This window comes from Centrocercus urophasianus, unplaced genomic scaffold, assembly GCF_019232065.1.
Source record: "Centrocercus urophasianus isolate 14NV4802_14NV808 unplaced genomic scaffold, USGS_Curo_1.0 seq_13, whole genome shotgun sequence".
In the NCBI taxonomy this organism is placed as follows: domain Eukaryota; kingdom Metazoa; phylum Chordata; class Aves; order Galliformes; family Phasianidae; genus Centrocercus; species Centrocercus urophasianus.
In genome coordinates, this window is record NW_024884475.1 from 10,557,806 (window position 1) to 10,575,990 (window position 18,185).

General features: G+C 41.4%; 1 protein-coding gene across 4 annotated transcripts in view; it reads right to left on the reverse strand.

Annotated features, from left to right (window-relative positions):
* The window catches only part of TBC1D14 (TBC1 domain family member 14), a 65,327-nt gene that overhangs the window by 46,060 nt on the left and 1,082 nt on the right, over nucleotides 1–18,185 (reverse strand). For 2 of the 4 annotated variants that reach the window (XM_042811497.1, XM_042811499.1), the window contains exon 2: nucleotides 13,280–14,012. In XM_042811497.1, the coding sequence (XP_042667431.1) occupies nucleotides 13,280–14,012 (733 nt within the window). Of the gene's footprint in view, nucleotides 1–13,279; nucleotides 14,013–18,185 lie in introns of those variants that run through there. The other 2 variants (XM_042811498.1, XM_042811502.1) reach the window with 2 other exon arrangements.

The following is an 18,185-nucleotide window of genomic DNA, read 5'->3' on the forward strand; positions in this document are numbered from 1 at the left end:
AAAAAAAAAAAAAAAAAAAAAAAAAAAAGAAAAAGAAAAAGAAAAAGTTTGATTAATAAAAAAGAGATAACTAATTTCAACAGATAGGATAGATAATTTGTCAACCTTATTCACCCTCAACCACACATCCTAGTTGCTGTTGTGGTGGCAGGGACTGATTCTCACCCTCAGGAGATATGTTATGCAGTACTGCCACCATACTAGGCAATGGACTTGGCTAAGGAAGCACTTTAATAGATAAAGAAGGCTTTTTATGACTTTCTGAAAGTTGTCTACTTTTTCAGCCTCCCTCCACAACTCTCATTATGAGACTTATAAAGCGAGACTAAGAAACAAATCTCGTGCTATGTGAACGTTCTATACCCACCTGTTACAGCAGACTGCTGGCAAGAAAATCACAAAAAGGTTGCAGACCCAGTAGCCTTTTACTGTATTTGATCTGCTTTTACAAGAGATTGTTTTCCTGAATAACCTTAAAAGCAGCAATGAAAACACATTAACTCTACTCCACCAAAACAAAGGTTTTTTCATTTCTTCAACAAGCACACAGCTGTAGCACCTTCCTATCACAGCTGCTTCCAGTCTAGCACTACTGTTTTTCCTCACTTACAATCACTGCTTTAACAACCAACAGGCCAACCCTAGCAAGGACAGACTGTTTCTTATTCATTCAGTCTGGCAGGTTGGGAAATCAGCGTTCCAAATGTGCTGAATACAAGTCCACAATAGGAAAGGCACTCACAAAAACAAGTTATTTTTTCAGGTCACCTTGGCTCAGCTAACACAAACAGTACTGTAAGGACACCAACAGAGATCAAACTGCTGGGATTAGAGGAAAAATGTTTAATAGGAGGCAAATAATTGAGACACAAGCATAGGGTACATGGCAATGTATTTTAAAGTTAATAATGTGCTCCGCTATCCTTAGATGTGTCTATATTTGCACTAATGATCACATGCTTCTGTATCACAAGGGTACAGTCACCTTGAAATCCAAAGCAGGAACAGATTATCATATTGAAAGATAAGAGCAAGGTGGCTAGGTACAGAAATCACACAATTCAGTAACAGCTGATGTCTAAGCTAAGTATCAAGAGTAAGTACACTTCTACAACGTATACAGCTTCCCCTCTAACCCCTGTGAGAAAATAAGAAATAGGATGCCTCTCTACAACTAACGTGCTTCATTTCAGTTACAGAGCTCTCCAGCAGTTCATCATTAAAGTTATAATGCTACTTAACGATGTATGAGCTAATTAGAGCATTAATCAGCAAGTTCAGCTATAGTGCTGCCACTATAACTGCTAGTGCTGGGAAAAGAGACCATCATAAAAACAACTTCAAGGAAAGATATTTCAGTTGGATTTGCTTTCTTTTCTTCAGCAATTCCTTGACCTTGACAACGTAAGAATTTGTTTTCTTTGAGTTTAGTACCTCAAAGAGGTTAGGTGTGCATCTTTTTAACCCAGCCCAAGTTCAAATACAAAAGACAGAGATTATGAATTTACAGGATTGTTTGAGACAACTACGAGGGAAATAAAACTTAAAAGGGACAGATATGAGTTTTTGGGGGAGATTTGTGCTTTTATTTGTTAATTTTAAAAGAAAAAAGTTCAGTAACTTCTAAGATCTATCTAAAAAAGGGAAGGAGGAAAACTTGACAGCAATAACATCCCCCAAATCACTCCAGAAAAATATGATTCACAGTGCAAGGGAGGTTGGTTGTTCTTGCTATAAGGTTACTTAGGAAGCAAGAAACTCAATTCATGACTACAAGCCAGCTGCAGAGCAAAGCAGAACACCAGGCACAGCTGAGAGCCACCCAGGGAGGCACACCTGCATGGCATTTCCCTGCACATTCAAATCCTCTTTTGCAAAAACAAGCTTTCAGCTCAGCTTGTCAGGATGGCAGTAACACAAAAAGATTGTGAAGGATTTTAAGAAGGGCAGCAGGCTGCAATACATCTTCACAGCAAAATAAAGACAAATTGGGATGATGAAGTGTAATAGCTCTCAGCTGGAAGTGCTGCTGTAACACTAAGAATGAAAAGTCCATCTCAAGCAGTTGCTTTGAATTCAGTTCAGCAGTCCTAATCTGTCCTATGTCTTATCTAGCAGATGGCACTGTGCTGTTCAGCTCACTGTTTTTTTCCATCTGTGTGACTTGTGTTGCACGTTCTAGGGCACGAGGCAACTCTTTCTCTCTGCACCATCAGTGATTTCCACTTGAGTCTTTTCATTTAATAAAAAAATGAAACAAAAGGACCTGGTGTGATCAACATACAACTCCCACCCTGTACAGAGCAACTCACTTTGCCTTTTCTTCTTTTTCTCCACCCCCTTCCTAAATTCTGCTACTTTGCTGGTATCGGCACTCTTCTCACACTCCAGGAAGTATCCAAACTTTCAAAAGACACAGGGCTATCAGAAGCCAAAAACTGGCACAGTCAGCTGTAGAACTGTGAACTACAACCAGGTCTTTTATAACAAATCAGAACATCCACCAAAAGGTCCTGACGAAGCCACTGCTTGAGCAGAAGGAAATGTCTGCCATTTTTATGCATATGTACATATATACATACATACACAAATATAAAAGCAAGTAGTTCACAGCAAAAGCTTTTATTTGTCTGCTACCACAACACTAAAAGGTTTTTTTCCCTCCCATACTTAGCTCCATCAGATTAAATATGAACAAAACGGAAAAAGAAACAAACCAATAAACTGCTGAACAGCTTCACCCCTGAGTAAATACAATTCACCAAATAACTGAGCTCTGGAGGTGACATGTTTAAGGAGATGACATTTAATGGAAAACATAATAAGGAGCAAAAATTCTTTATTTGCAAAAATAGAACTTTTCACTCAGAAAACTCAGAACTCTTTTAGTAAAAGATCCTAAAGTTTAATTACAAGTGCTTTAAGACCGAAGCTCATCTGAGATCTTAAATGTAAAAAGGGTTGGCATGCCTGGAAAGAAAAGATCACGTGCTGATGATTATCTCAGTCTCACTGCCTTCTTCACAATCATTAGAGCACATCATGCTGATTTACAGCTGGGATATTAACAGGAATCACTGACACAATACATTATGTCTGCTGTATCATTACTGTAGAACCATTAAAGTGTCATGGGTTTCATTTGCATTCCATCAAACACATGAACTATTTCACACTAAATGTCTGCAGCTGCTTATTTTAGCACAGAAGTTAAGTACTTCAAATACAAAGTGACTTTTTGCACCATGCCTCAAAAACACAATTTGGCACCAAATAAACGTTTAACCTACTAGTTTAATTGAGCTGTGGAGATAAGAAAAAGTTACCTGACTGGAGAGAACTGAATTACAGAGCCAGAGTGCTTACATACATGCACGTAACGCCGTGTGATAAAAGAGGCTCAAAATTCTTCCCATGAACACGCGCAGCCTGCACCACTACTGCACACTGAGCTGCCCAACTGCTTGTTTTGAGGGGAGCAGTGGAAGGTAATACTAACAGCCGTATTCAGCAGTGTCAGGAAAAGCTTATTTCTGAGTAAAGCCTGAGAACCACTTCACTCTGGTTCTATAAGCACTGCTGAGGTAAGGTTGCTGAATAACTGCCACACAGACAGATCACACATTCATATATTGCCATTATTTTTGTCACCTTCCGTGATGTCATGGTCACATTGAAGCCCCAAACAAATGAAAGTAATTCAAAAAATATTAGAATCACACCAACCAGCAGGCAAGCCAAACCTATCCATATAGCATATGTCACAGCTTCAAGTTTGTATTTCTAAATGAATTTCAGCATCACAACCAAAGCAGAAAGTCCAATCTTTAACTAAAAAAGCACAGTCATGGCTTAAAAAGTTGGTTACTTTTAAAAAGACAGTTGCTGTAAAGAAACATGCTTGACAGATCTAACCAGAGGCAGATGCTGACCCAACCCACACATAAGACTGATGGAACATGTTCACCCAAAATTCATTTGTAACAGCATGTACATTTTTGTTATGAGGGTTAAAAACACACACAACATTTGCTGCTCTCAAGATGCATGACATCCATTCACATTTTAATTAGTCTTCCAGTTAAGATGGTTATCTTAAGAAGGCAAAATAATTAGAATTGTCATATGAATTAACAACTGAAAGACTTACGAAGCCTTACCAACTTACCAGCCTTACGAAGAGAACAGATGAAAGATAAGGGCTGTGAAGACAGCTCAGAAGGTTCAGATTTTGTATGACAGAATTATCTTCAGAAGTAATTTCAAGTGAGTATCAAACTTGTGTGTACTCTTAAGAGGCAAATCACATTTCCTTCAGCTGCTTCTGGAGGACGATCCTGAAATTTCCTGTATCTCCAAATTAAGTGTGAAGGGATCACTCGGGTCTTGAGCTCCTCAGCCTACATAAAGGCAGTGAAACTAGAAGCAAAACCAACTTTCTGAAGCATAAGGAGATACTGCTCTTATGAGCAGGTAAAACCCCTTTGTTTTGCACACAAGCACCGCGTAGAAGAGATGTCCACATAAATGTTACTCCACAAGGCACCCACAAACTTACACTGAAACAAGGAATTTTAAGCAATGTACAGCATCTAAGAAGCAAGAAGTATATGAAAAAAATTGTACTAAATATTTGTTGCAGAGTGAGCAAAAGTGTCCAGCCATCTTTCCTGGTACAGTACGAACTCAACTAAATGCTACTTGGGAATCACACCCAGCCCAGATCACCTCTCAGTCAACCTACACTTCACAAATACACATACGTGTATCAGAACAGAGCATAATCAAGAAATGTCCAAGTATTTTGGCCATGGAAAAGCACCTTTGACAACCATTAAAAGCCCAGCTTTGAATAAGAGTCCAAACTCCGATCTAAAAGCAGTGTTTGCAGAATTCTATCTCACAGATCACCACAGAGCAAGGCAAAGGACGAACAATGCTTGGTTTACGGATTAAAAAATCCAACAGAATTAGAATCAGACAGTCTAGAAGTAGACTCCCCTGATGACAAATCATCTTTCAAATCCATATCAAATTTTATGATTAAATTTCCAACTACAGACACACCAGCGCACTCTTCAGTATATTCCAGAAGAAAAAAAAAATTAGAAAAATCAAGGTTTAATAAACTAAAAATCAAGAGAACTACTGTGTTTACCTTTTTTTCTTAGAGGACACCCCTCATTTCAGAAGAGCACGAAGCAGAGCTGCTTGTACTCAAGTGTAAAGACATGAAAAGATAAGCAAGACTAATCCCACATGTTTGGCAGTAAAGACCGGTTGTAGCAAAATAAGAAATACTGTGTGTGTGGATGATGTGCACTGCTAATCTAGAATGCAAACTCTGTGGACTTCTCAGAAACAGGAGCTTCTGCCAGTTAGGACTCCCATACAGAAACAACTTTTTGTTCTAAGCTCATTATATTAGATTCAATCAACTATAAATATTGGTTCTTTACTAGCTGGCAAAATTCCCAGTTATTCTAACGTTATCAGAATAACCCAAACTTCTGTTCCCAGAGAGTGATAGAGGATGCCATCACTGATCTAAAGCATCACTGCTCCACAAATCATATGCCAGATGAATATATGAAATACCATTCCAAGCAAAAAGCTGAACCTGAGTCAGCAGTAAAACTCCAGCAGTACAGTCTGACTGTAGACTGGGATCTGTTATCAGATCAAGAGAGAAATGATTAAAAGTTCTACTTAACTGTAAGACTACCTGTGTCTGGGGCCCCTGGAATAAAATAAAGATCAAAATCTGGAGGAATTCCATCAGATGATCCCTGTAACAGCTGGGTGCTGAAGCATATACAAGTGGAGATGCTGAGAGAGGTGGCTGTTAGGGCTGGATGATCACCCCAGAGATGCACACGGCCACTGAAGCAAGTTGCTGCAAGATAAATTCCAACTGGATAAAAGGAAAAGTTGGAGTGTCAGCAGCTCAATCACAGATCACAACATCTTGTAAAGGTTCTGGTATCTCTACACGTGGATATGCCCACAGCTGACCAGACAAGGCCCCGAGCAACGCGGGCTAGAGCTGAAGTCAGCCCTGCACCGAACTGGAGGTCACACCAGATGGCTCCAGAAGCCCCTTCTGATCTGATCCGCTCTGTGATTCCGTGTTCTCAAAACGCTACAGCTCAGGATGGGAAGCTCAAGCACTAAGTACATAGATGCAGTCTTACTCACGGTTGCTACCAAGTTCTTGCGTTTGTTTTGTCCAGTGTCAGGGTGAGACATGAGTGACTCCTCATCAGCTGGGCCATTTTAAAATTATTTTTCGTAACAGTATGGCTTGAAAACTTATAAAGTAGTTACCTTAATGACTACAAAGCCATGCTCACCATAGATACCTGCTTAAAACAACAATGTAGCTAATGCCTATACAACAGTATAGGAATAAGAACTCTTTTTTTTTTTTTTTTCCTTTCTTCCTTTTTTTTTTGTTTGCCATGCAGCAAATTCAACTTAAATTTACTTAACAGAACATACATTAACCAGAGCAAGACCTAAAAACACCCACCCCTGCCCCACCCCTGCTCCAGGGAGCCTGCAGTCTCTGCACACTAGTTCTACCATACACAGAATTCTGTTGAAAGACCATTTCTTCTTGGAGCCTTTTAGCATCTGCTTTTAAACATCTTATGTGGAATCCAATTTCCCACAGATTATATTGCACTGGTAATGGTAGCCAAAAATCAAGGAGAGAGAAGACAATAACTGTTTATTTTGAGGGAATTTCTTAAGGTCCAAGCAACCGCAGAAACCTGCTACGTTGTTTTTGTGGTTTGTTTTTATGATTTCTGAACTAAAGATAACTTTGAACAGTTTACATTACGGATAAGGAAGTGAGGAAACAGTCAGCTGAACATTCACTGTTCCATTGATTAGATAGTGTCACACAGCAACAACTGCACTGATGGTCTTCCTCCTTCCCAAAGCTCCTCAATGCCACCACTCACAGCTCCTTCTGGCACACGAAACATGAGAAAACTTCATGCAGATTAACCTAAGATACCAAGGCCATCTAACTCACCAACCTCTCGCAAAGACAATCAAAACGAAAGCAGAGTTCAGATTCACTCACCTGACATTTTTACATACAACTATCAAAATGTAAATAATTCTTTCCATTCAAAAGCAAACATACAGAATAGAACAAGGGCAAGCTTTCAGAAAGGCAGCCTCACATGGGGAAGAACAAGGAATGGATTAAAAACAAAACCATCGTAGCTGGATGTTACAAGCAACACATAGTGCTCCCCATGCTAACAAAGCATGATCGCTAGTTAGGGTCAGACTTTGGTCACTCTTGCCATCAGCCACTAAAAAAATTACTTTATTGTAAATAGTAACTGGATCTCATTAAGTCCTTGCTTACTGCACCACAGCTGGGAAAACAGAAAACAATCACCACGGAGCTGCAGGGCAGATTTTCACCTAACTTCCATAATGAAGTAGTTTCAACAAGCCTCTCCAGTTTTGCTGCTGAATAACTGGAAAGTTTTTCGCAAACAGGAATTTAAATAAAGAAGATTTTACCTCCAATAGCAACTTCCATTTATTCTGAAGAGCAGCACCTCGAATCAGGTTTAAAGCACAATTAAAGGAAGAAACAATACAGCAGAAATTCTAAAGTTATGTTACTGTACACAGAAGAGGAAAAAAAATGGATTAAAATTTACAAGGACAGTTTAAGTTCAACACCTAGTGGAGAACAGGCCACATGACAAAGTTCCTAGTTTCATACAGGAAAACAGCGGATAGGAATTCTGAAACCTGTATCACATCATGTTAGACTTTATCAAATGAAAAGGTTATTATCAACACAGAACTCCAACTCTGCATCCCTGAAAGATTTGCTTCTAAAAGAAGTGTTAATTTCAGGAAAAACCTCTTCTGTTCTCCAGAGAGATTACAGTAAATACAGATTAGGGGAGTTTCAAGCAAGGTGGTTTTCAAGGAAGGGCCATCCAAAACCACACTGTGAACCCTGAGGCACCTGTTTGCCTTCTTCCTTCCCAAAAATCTCCTCCCTGCCCTTTCAGACAACAGTTAGTATGCCCCAACAAAGCTGTGGGGCAGGAACGAAGCTGCCACTGAATTCCCCTGCTCCCTCCAGCAGATGAGTGAGTCTCAGAAAATCTAGTCTACAGCCTGTCGTCTCTTTAATAGTCTTTTATTTAACACAAAACATGTTCAGGAGTTTCTGAAGTTTAAAATTTCAGATTATTCACTTATAATTATTTTCATACTTTCTCTTATCTTCTGTGGCCAGGGAATTCCCTTTTTGGAAAGATGAAAAGTGGTCAATCAATACTATAAAGATCCTTGTTATTTTACCTTCCCCATCTGGAGTACTGTGTCCAAGCCTAGAGCCCCCCGTACAAGAAAGACAGGGAGCTGTTGGAGAGGGTCCAGAGGAGAGCCATAAAGATGATCAGGGGACTGGAGCACCTCCCTTGTGAAGACAGGCTGAGGGAGCTGGGCTTGTTTAACCTGGAGAAAAGAAGGCTGTGGGGTGACCTCATTGCAGCCTTTCAGTACCTAAAGGGAGCCTGCAAACAGGAGCGGAATCAACTCTTTGAAAGGTTGGATAACTGCAGGACAAGGGGAAATGGTTTTAAGTTGAGGGAGGGGAGATTTAGGTTGGATGTAAGGGAGAAGTTCTTTACAGAGAGTGTGGTGAGGAGCTGGAACAGGCTGCCCAGAGAGGTTGTGGATGCCCTGTCCCTGGAGGTGTTCAAGGCCAGATTGGATGGGGCCCTGGGCAGCCTGGTCTAGTATAAAATGGGGAGGTTGGTGACCCTGCCTGTGGCAGGGGGGTTGGAGATTCATGATCCTTGAAGCCCCTTCCAACCTGGGCCATTCTGTGATACCTTTCTTTTAACATCAAGTTATATAAGTACAGAATGCTGTGCTCTCATTAAAAACAAGAAATGGCATTATGAAGAGATCACACTCAACAACACAGAGGATTTATCTATGGCATCACTGGACAAAGCTCCTTGGGTTCAGAAATCTCCCAATTACGCGACCAGTCACACACGTGTCTATGAGAGACATAAAAGTTACATGGTTTTAGGTTAATACTGAAACCACTAGTTATAGCTCTGAAATGTAAGCTTTTTTTCATCTTCTACTACAAATAAGGCCACAGGTTTGTTCTTCTATGTATGGGGATGTGATGTCAATCCACCCCCAGATTTTCTCTCAGAAATAAAGGTTCTTTGGAAGCACTGAAACCTAGCATTCCTCTTTAAGCCCTTACTGTTATGTGTAGTCTCTATTCTCTACAAAAGCTTCCTGAGATCTTGCTACTTAGAAAATTGGGATCAAAAACTTCTATGTACAGCCTGAAAAAAATAGGATCCAGATTCCAGGAACAAAAGAGAATATTCACGGTAATGGATTAAGTGAAGAGTGAGGATTCCTATATGCCATTAAAAAGGATGGGAACCTCATGGCTTATTACTTAACTAAGCGCAGTCCCAGCAAAACCTCTGCGTGTAACCATGAAGAGCCTCATCCTCACTCTCTGAAGTGAACAATAAAAAGCATAACTGGAACAGTAAAATCACAATGGTTCTGAGCAAAGCCGGTTTAAAAATGAGCCTTTTAAAAGCCTGTTTCAGCAGTACAGTACAGAAGCAAAGTACAAAGGTGGAATTCATTAACCAACACTACAGCAGGTCAGCAGGGCAAAGGCACTGCCAAGGCACCGAACCTTCAGTCTCAGCCAATTATTTCTTAACTCTACTTCTCAAATCAAATACCTACATATATTCAAACTAAGGAAATGAATTCAAACTTAAGCTTTATGCAAAGAATCCCAGCCCTATAGAGTTGATCCATCTACACATCCATAACATTCATAGCACAACTCCCGAAAACAACCTGATGCCAGGTTTCTTCTGCAGTAGTCAGCATTACAGCTGCTTTCCAAAGCAATAATCCCTTCTTGTGCACTAACCTGGAGCCTAATGACAGCTACTGGCACACACAGCTGGTCCACGTGATGCCTTAAGCTCTTTCAAGAAGAAAGCTGTGTAGCAAAGCAGAAAGCCACCTCTTTTTCTCACTTTGGATCTTCCTGTCACACCCAAGGAGGCATGTAACAGCCTGAGGAAACCACTGGACTTTTCAAAACCTGTTACTGCAGAAGAGACAGTAACTGAGTCCCAGCAGAAGCCCAGGAGATTTCTTCACCCTCCGTGCTTACAACAGTAGAGCAGAAGCACTCCATTCCCAAGTGCTTTGAAGGTGCCAGGTCCAACAGGCAACCAGCCAGCCAGGTTCTCCTGTCTTCCATCTCTGCTATGATTTAACTTTGACAGCAGCCTGAAGCGAACACCGACAATTCATAAGAGGATAAGTACTGCCAGAACTAATAGGGAACACCACCCCTATGCACTGCACGTGCATGCACATGATCTCATCACTGGGAAGAATAAATCTTCAGAATGCTAAGAAATCAGTTTGCATTCCAAAAGAGCTGCTTCTCTAAGCATTTTCTTCATAGAAAATTTAACCTTCACTGATACCTAAGCTTTCAATGTATATGACCAAGCACCAGAGGCATCTAATTTTTGCCACTCTAATGTCTACAGGCAGCAATAAATTTTAACTGACATACCCAGTACAAATTCAGTCTTAACAAGCTCAGAAACTAACACATTTTCAAATGACAGGGTCCAATACAAGTACTGCTGCTGCTTCAAGCAGTGAGATCCCTCCTTTTACCAAACGTCAACAACTTGAGCAAAAGCTAAGCTTCATCACAGCTCACTACAGTTCAGACGTGCACCTCATCACCCAGAAGATCCTCAATGACCTAAACCAGCAGAGGAAGGCTGGAACTCCTCTTCCATCGTGCCTCACCATCTGGCTGCTGAAAGCAGAAGGGCCATACCCAAACCTCCTGTGCCAGCTCTTTCACATTACATGTATGTGTATGGTGACCAAACAGTCTGGTTTTCTCCTACCACCCTTTTGAAAGGGAAGCTTTCTATATTTGACCTGCATGAATCACAAGGGAAAATCCTTTCATCATAAAGTGCTAAAAACATGGGACTTTATACCTGCGACTGCAGCATTTTTTTACCAAGTGCTCTCAGCAGCCCCTTTCTCAGCAAACTGCTCTCTAACGATATTACTCCAAACGCCTCCTCCTCTTCCAGCACTGCACAAAGCCTGGCATGCAGCTCAGGGTCAGCTGTGGGAGGCCTGCTGGTGGCCAGCTCCTTTCAGACAAAACACTGTGGGGCTGAGTTCATTTACCAAAGTGTTTGTTCGGCCCAGGAATGTGAGGAGTATAATCAAGGCCATGGGAACTCCAGGGAAACAGCAACTGCATGGGATCATTAGAGGATGCAAGCACAACTACAGGGACAGCAGCACATACCAGCAATCTTCTAATCCTCAACAAGGTCAACAGTGTAAGTTGTGTAGTATCCTCTGTGGGACAGAAGGATGTTCAGAAGCTTCATGCTGGTCAGATACCAGTGAAACGCTGCCAGTCTGCGTGGCGTAAGAGAATGCATGCACAGAATACAGGTACATGGAGTGCAAGCACAGCCAGCCAGCAGCTCTTTTTGTTTTCAAAACAGAGCAGAATGCAGGTGTTAGGGGGAAGGATATTAAAGGTCAGGTTACAAACAGCAGCTGGAACTTCACGGCTGCTAACCTAGTTCTAACTAGATCCTCATATTCTCCTGGTGACATCACCTGGTGGCCAAGGCGACCTGCTCCCCATTTGAAAGGCAATAAAGGCTGTCCCTCGCACTCTGAAATGCGATGTACCTGAAAACATTCAGGTTAAAAGGCTCAGTCTAGCACCACCGCTTCAGTAACACAGGCAAAACCGTGAGAGACTACAACAGAACAGAATCGGACAGACGGTATTCCTTTGTTAGATGGGAAAAGTTGAGAAGTGGTAAAACATCCTCCTCCTCCCAGCAGCGCCTAAATGGGGCCGTTCCCTGTGCTCCCTCCGGGCTCAGGCACACCATTCGTTTGAGCCAGCAGCTGCGCGACAGAAGAGTAACACGAGTTCAGGCTCTGAAGTGCTGAAGCCCTCTTGCTTCAGAACTGAGTCTGGCTCCATGGCAACAAATAGGGATCCACAAAAGCTTTAGCACCTCAAACAGAAGCGATAAGGAGAGTTCAACGCTTGGTACTCTACCGTCACTTTAACCTAAGAATAAAAACCCATGACAGCTTCAGCGAGTTGAGTGAATGTAAAGGAACTGCTTCTCTTGAGCTCTGCAATTAACACAGCCTTCTAAGGAACGACGTTTGCCAAGCCTTTAAGCGCTTTATTGCCTATTCATCTCTTGAAGAAAAAAGTTTATGTTAAGAAAATACGATAAACTGAAGTAACAGTTCTCAAAATAGGCTAGACTCAGCAAACACTGCTTAAAGTCTGAAGCTTGCTTCTAGAACCATTCTTTCAAAATACAACACACCTCAGACATTATGTTCTAAAAATAAGAGGCATTAGCGAGGCCTTAAATGAAAAAAAAATTGAATAACCCTGTCCCTTATCCACCACTTTCATTTACCAAATGAAAATCTACATTTAGAACACTTTATCATTCGTTTGAAAGCCACAGTCAGAAGAGGTGTAGAAGATGTAAATGCACTGAGAGACAAATGATTTTATTTCAACAGCTGAATGCCAAATTTCCACATCAGGGATTCCCACTCCACAGCAAACTGAAAGGAACAAAGCATTAACACAGTATCATTGAGGGAACATATCACTGGGAAACATCACCGCAGTCATGCTAGTGTTTGTTTAAACCCCATATGCTCATAGCCATCAATAAAAATGCTCCATGACTACTTGACCACCCAGCTGCCAAAACCCTTCCATATAGGTACACATCCCACCAATACACATCTGTTATGAGCCACAAGATTACGGATCTTGGCCAAAATACAAGAAGTACCACTGGAGAAGCCTAGAAGCAAAGCTGTGCTCACAGGAAGGAAACCTTAGCTCAGAACTCCTTTTTCTGTAATGCAGAAGGAACCTTTTAGAGAAACGTAAGACGCTTTCATACATCCTAAAGATAATAAAGGACTCAAAGCCTTAGCAAGCAATATTGGCTTACTTATTCACAACAGACCAATTATGTTCACAACACAAACTTAAAACAGCAAGCTATTATCACTTTTGAAGTAAAATCCTAAGCAGTGTACCAGAAAGCTCTCCTATGGTCTCATTTACTCTCACTGTTAAAAATTTATGTAACACAAATGTTACCTGGCAAGGAAGTTGGTAAAAGGTCCCAATATTTTTCGTTTACTGTCCACGTCAGCCTCTTGACAACAGTCCTGCTGACTTTGATCACCGCTCTCCTTAGTAGAACTCAGGGTGACATCTGAGAAGTGTGCTTCATCAGTCTCCAGAGTCACAATTGCACTTGAACTGCTTGTGACCACAAAGTCCAAAATGTCCTCGTTGCTGACTGACAAAGTTGTTGACAGTTCTGTGCTGAGACTAGAAACACTACAGACAGAGATATCATCACTTCGGTTCAGAGTTTTTGAAGTCGGACTGTAAAGCTTGACAGTGTCGTACCCAGTTCTTGGAAAAGTAGAGGATTTTCGCACTGCGTGGTCGTGCTCAGAAGCCAGAGGGCGTGCAGGCACGCAGGACGGCAGTGTGCACGCGCTCTGGAAAGTTCTGTCAGGCACAATTTCAGGTTCTGACTGCTTCCTCTTCGCAGTTAGCACATTGCAGTGAACGGGCTCTGGATTTCCTACTTCTAGGATTGGGATGCCAGAATCCACTGATTTAAGGCTATGACAATCTTCTATAGCACCTGAGTGCTGACCCGGCCCATACTCAGGCAATGAGAGAGATCTCGGGGACTTCAAGTTCTGAAGACCATGGATGCTGCCGCCGGCTCTTGTGTTCAGAACACCCATCAAGCTGAAACCATTCAAGGAGTTGGATACGTTTCCATCAGGTGTATTGGGCCACGTGGTAACTGCTTAAAAAGAAAGAAAAGATTATGAGTTTGCAGGGAGGAATATATATATATTTATTTTAATTACACTCTGTACTGTCATCAATTAAGCTCCGTAATTAAGAAGTGATTTGTCTTCCCTCACAGATTACTAATGCCCCTTCCCCCCTGCTTGAACGAGCAGGACAAAGGCAATGTAATTCAGGCTTCCAGAAATGTCTAGCATGAGAAGATTTTCCTAAGCAGTGTACCAGTGGTTGCCTCGTGCCCACCTCCTGAGAGTTACGTGCTACAAAAACTGCAGCAGTGTAATATTCCACATCAAGAGTAATGCAAAGATTTGAGATTGAGATTTCTATATAGTCATATATGCATATTTACTGATGTAAAGGAGCTATAAAGATTGTTTCCACATGCTTTACAACTTACATCAAAATTATAGTGTTGGTTTAAATAGAATTTCTTGGCTTTCTTCTGGCAACCACAGAACTTACAATAAATTTGTCACTCAAATGCAATCCACAATATATGAGCACTGCATTAAGCAAGAGATGCAGAACCTGAATAGCTAAGAAGATATTCCTATCACCAGTGCACGTACAGCAAGACCAATACTCTCATGCAATATATTTACTGTGCACAGGGACCACCAGCCCTCCTGTTCGCAATACACATCACCCAGGGGCTGCCAGCAGGGCAGCGAACCAGCCAGTGCTTCATTTGCAATGTAATTACAGCAGCTGGCAGGAGAAATATGCACATATTGCTTCAGTTTCTTCACTCTATAACGCTTTCCGTGCTAAGTGTGAAGCAGCGAAGAATTCTCCTCCCATGGTGCAAATGGTTCTTTCTAAATAGATTCTCTCCAGCTCCTAAAGCCAGGTCTCCTGCTCTCTCTGCAGCACAGCACTTAAGGAAAGGTGCCAGTTGTCTACCAGGAGGCTCTTCCCCATTCAACAATCAACTCTTTAGCAGTGGTTCCTCCAAGCAGTTCCAAACCCATGGCTGGAGGCGCTCCTGCCCAACACCAGGGTTTGATGTGTGGCTGTTGTTAGACCTGAGCCCATCCACTTCCTTTGGAACTGAGATACAGGCGGGCAGTAAGCGATAGAAAACATTTCAAACATATTCAGTTTCCCCAAAGTGTAAAGATTTTTTTTTTTCCATAATCTTTTAGACATGTGAACAGCTCCTGAATCCAAATATAATTCATAGGTTACACCAACTCCTTAATTCAACTACAAAAATGCTATTTGCTGTGTGATCCATCATTCCAATCTAATTCCACACGTAAGAAGAAGTATAAGTATGTAGAACTTCTCCAGCTATCCCACCCCTTAGATATTTCCAGAGCTTTCTTTTGTATTACCCCTTCAAAGCAATCAATGCATCAATTACTGAATCCTTTGGAGAGGTGAAATTTCAAATTTACTGTTGGGATTAAAAAGCTTGTGAAGATGTGCACTTTTCTTATGGAGTTGCTATAGCAACATTTTTTTCTCCTCATTACCATGGTTTGAAAAGTTTACATCCTCTCCAGTTTTAAGAAGCCATGCCCTCAGATAGCTAGCATATAAATCACATAATTATGAACATCTCTGTTCAGAGAATTAAAACTGCAAAGGGCAACAAACAAAAAAAAACAAACGCTAAATAACATTTCCTGAATACAGACAAACTATTCTACCTGAATACAGACAAACTATTCTACCTCTTGAAGTCAACTGTGATAGTCAAAGTGCACAAATACGACAGTTGAGGTATTAGGTATAATTATAACTGCATACATCTGAATCTCCTGCTTAGATCTTTTTGCTTGGTTTCACTTATTTTTCTAAACTAAGTTTGTTTTCTCTTTCCCATTCTCACCCACCCCTTCATACACGTTATGCTGCTCTTGATATCAAGAGCTTATCCAGTCCCAACATTTCTCAAAGCCGTGTACACAAGCTATGGAATACAGTCTCAGATTCCATACACAGATTTGTCCGAGTTAGAAGGGACTCTTAAAGGCGATCTAGTTCAGCTCCTTTCCTCCCTTTCCAGCCTGACCTTGACGGTCTCCAAGGATGGGGCATCCACCACTTCTCTCAGAAGGATGTGCCAGTGCCCTGATGCTGACTGCAAAGAACATCTTCATTATATCTAATCTAAATCTCCCCTCTTTTAGTCTGAAACCCTTTCCTCTTGTTCTATCACCACAGACTCTGCTAAAGAGTCTGCTAAAGAGTCTGTCTCCTTCTCTTTTATACCCCCCCCCCCCCTTCAGATACTGAAAGGCTGCTATCAGGTCTCCCCAGAGCCATCTCTTCTCAAGGATGAGCAATCCAAGCTCTCAGACTGTCCTCATAGGGGAGGTGTTCCATTCCTTGGATCATTAAAAGCAAAGGTGCAGGTATTTGCTTTATTGCAATTATTAATTGGTCTAGAAAATAAGGTTCAGAAATACAATCAGCCATGGTGTTTCCATAATCAATTCCCCCACTGCCTTCACTTCTGCTCAGTGACTGCTAAGTGCAGATACCTCCTGCCTTATCTGCACAGCTCTTCTCAATTGAGCTCACAAACAGCAAGCACTCCAGCAGCCTTGGGAAGAGCCCAAGAGGCAGAACAATTCTGTAAAAGAGAGTTCAGAGTGAAGGGAAAATTAATTTCCATGCAGGGTAGAGAAGCTATATTGATTTGAGTAGATAAGATTTTAAGGAGGAAATTTTACAGGAAGAGACCCTTTAAAGGGACAAATAGCAAACACAGAAGTATGTAACAGCCACAGCTCGCTGGAGCAAATTGTGCAATAACAAACTACAAAGGTTTCACACAGTTCAGCGAAACTGTGGGAAGCTTTGAAGTACACCATCAAGGGCTCTGAGTGAGAGCTTGAGATATGATCGGTTGTCAAATACATACATGAAGACTCCTCAATTCCCTATGCACCAGGCTGAAGGAGGATTCCCGTTAAGGTTATACAGATATTTATATTCTTTATTTCAGCTGCTTTGCAGCTAAGTGCAAAAACTGACAACTGATGTCAAACATCCACAGCGTCATTTCTGCAACACAAACTTCTTTCCATAAATTATTTATGAATGTAATATTATCACCATAATAAACATGGCAATAAAGTCTTATTAGCTTAATAAACTACTGAAGAAGAAAAAGCACTTTTGTCCGCACAACATCCATAAGCCCCATGATTTGGTAATACGTTTACGTAAAATTGACATTTGTGAAGTCTTTAAAATCTCACGCCTTACAGGAATGGTGATCTCATCAACATTAATATCCCAGAAGAGAGATAACCAGAGAAAGAGAGACAGAAGACAACAACAGAGGTCACACGGAGCAAGCAAGAGGAAGGCAGGGATCACTTACTCATTAACTTAGCCAACAAAAGAGCAATGGGGCACCAAATAAAGACAGAGTTGTAGCCAGGCTCAAAAGCAGCATAAGGACACAACTATTCATGCAGTGGATACTGCAGAACTCCTCACACAGCAACTGATGGGCACTAGAGGTTTACATGCAAGTTCAAGGAAGACAAAAAAAAATCATTAAAGATCGACAAAGGAACTCGGGAAACTACAAGTACCACAACTTCAGGGAAATACCAACAACCATCAGCCCTGCCTACAGCCTTCCCCTAAGTAAATTCTTCTGTGTGATGGGTGGGGTTTGGGACTAGCCCAGCACGGCTGTCCATAGGGTCATGCATTCTGAAGTTCTGGTTACGGCAAGTCAGAAGGCGTGTTCTGACAGTACCTGAGCTTTAAAGTACATTCTGACTTAGCATATCATCCAACCGTGCTGAGGGAAGAAGTCAAACCTGATGTAATTTCCAAAAAATGCAGAATAAAATGCCTTTTTTAGCCACTTCACTGGGAATTTAGAAGGAAAAAAAAAAAGTTAAAAATCAAAGTCTTAGAACAAAACAAAGATCAGAAAGAAGTCAAGTCATGTTCTTCTAAATTCGCACTGCCTTGCAAAGCAACACCGGCAAGGAACTTGTTTAGAAGGCACGACAGCAGCCTAACAGCAGGCTGTGCACTATCTCTGACACAGGACTTGGATTTCAGGGGCCAGTGGTTGGATCCCCGCAGGTCCTTCCAACTCGGGACGTGCCGTGATTCTGTGTCTATTGCTCACTTATCGCTGGGTTAACATCGACATTTTTATGTCCTTGTTTCTTCAAGGCTCACG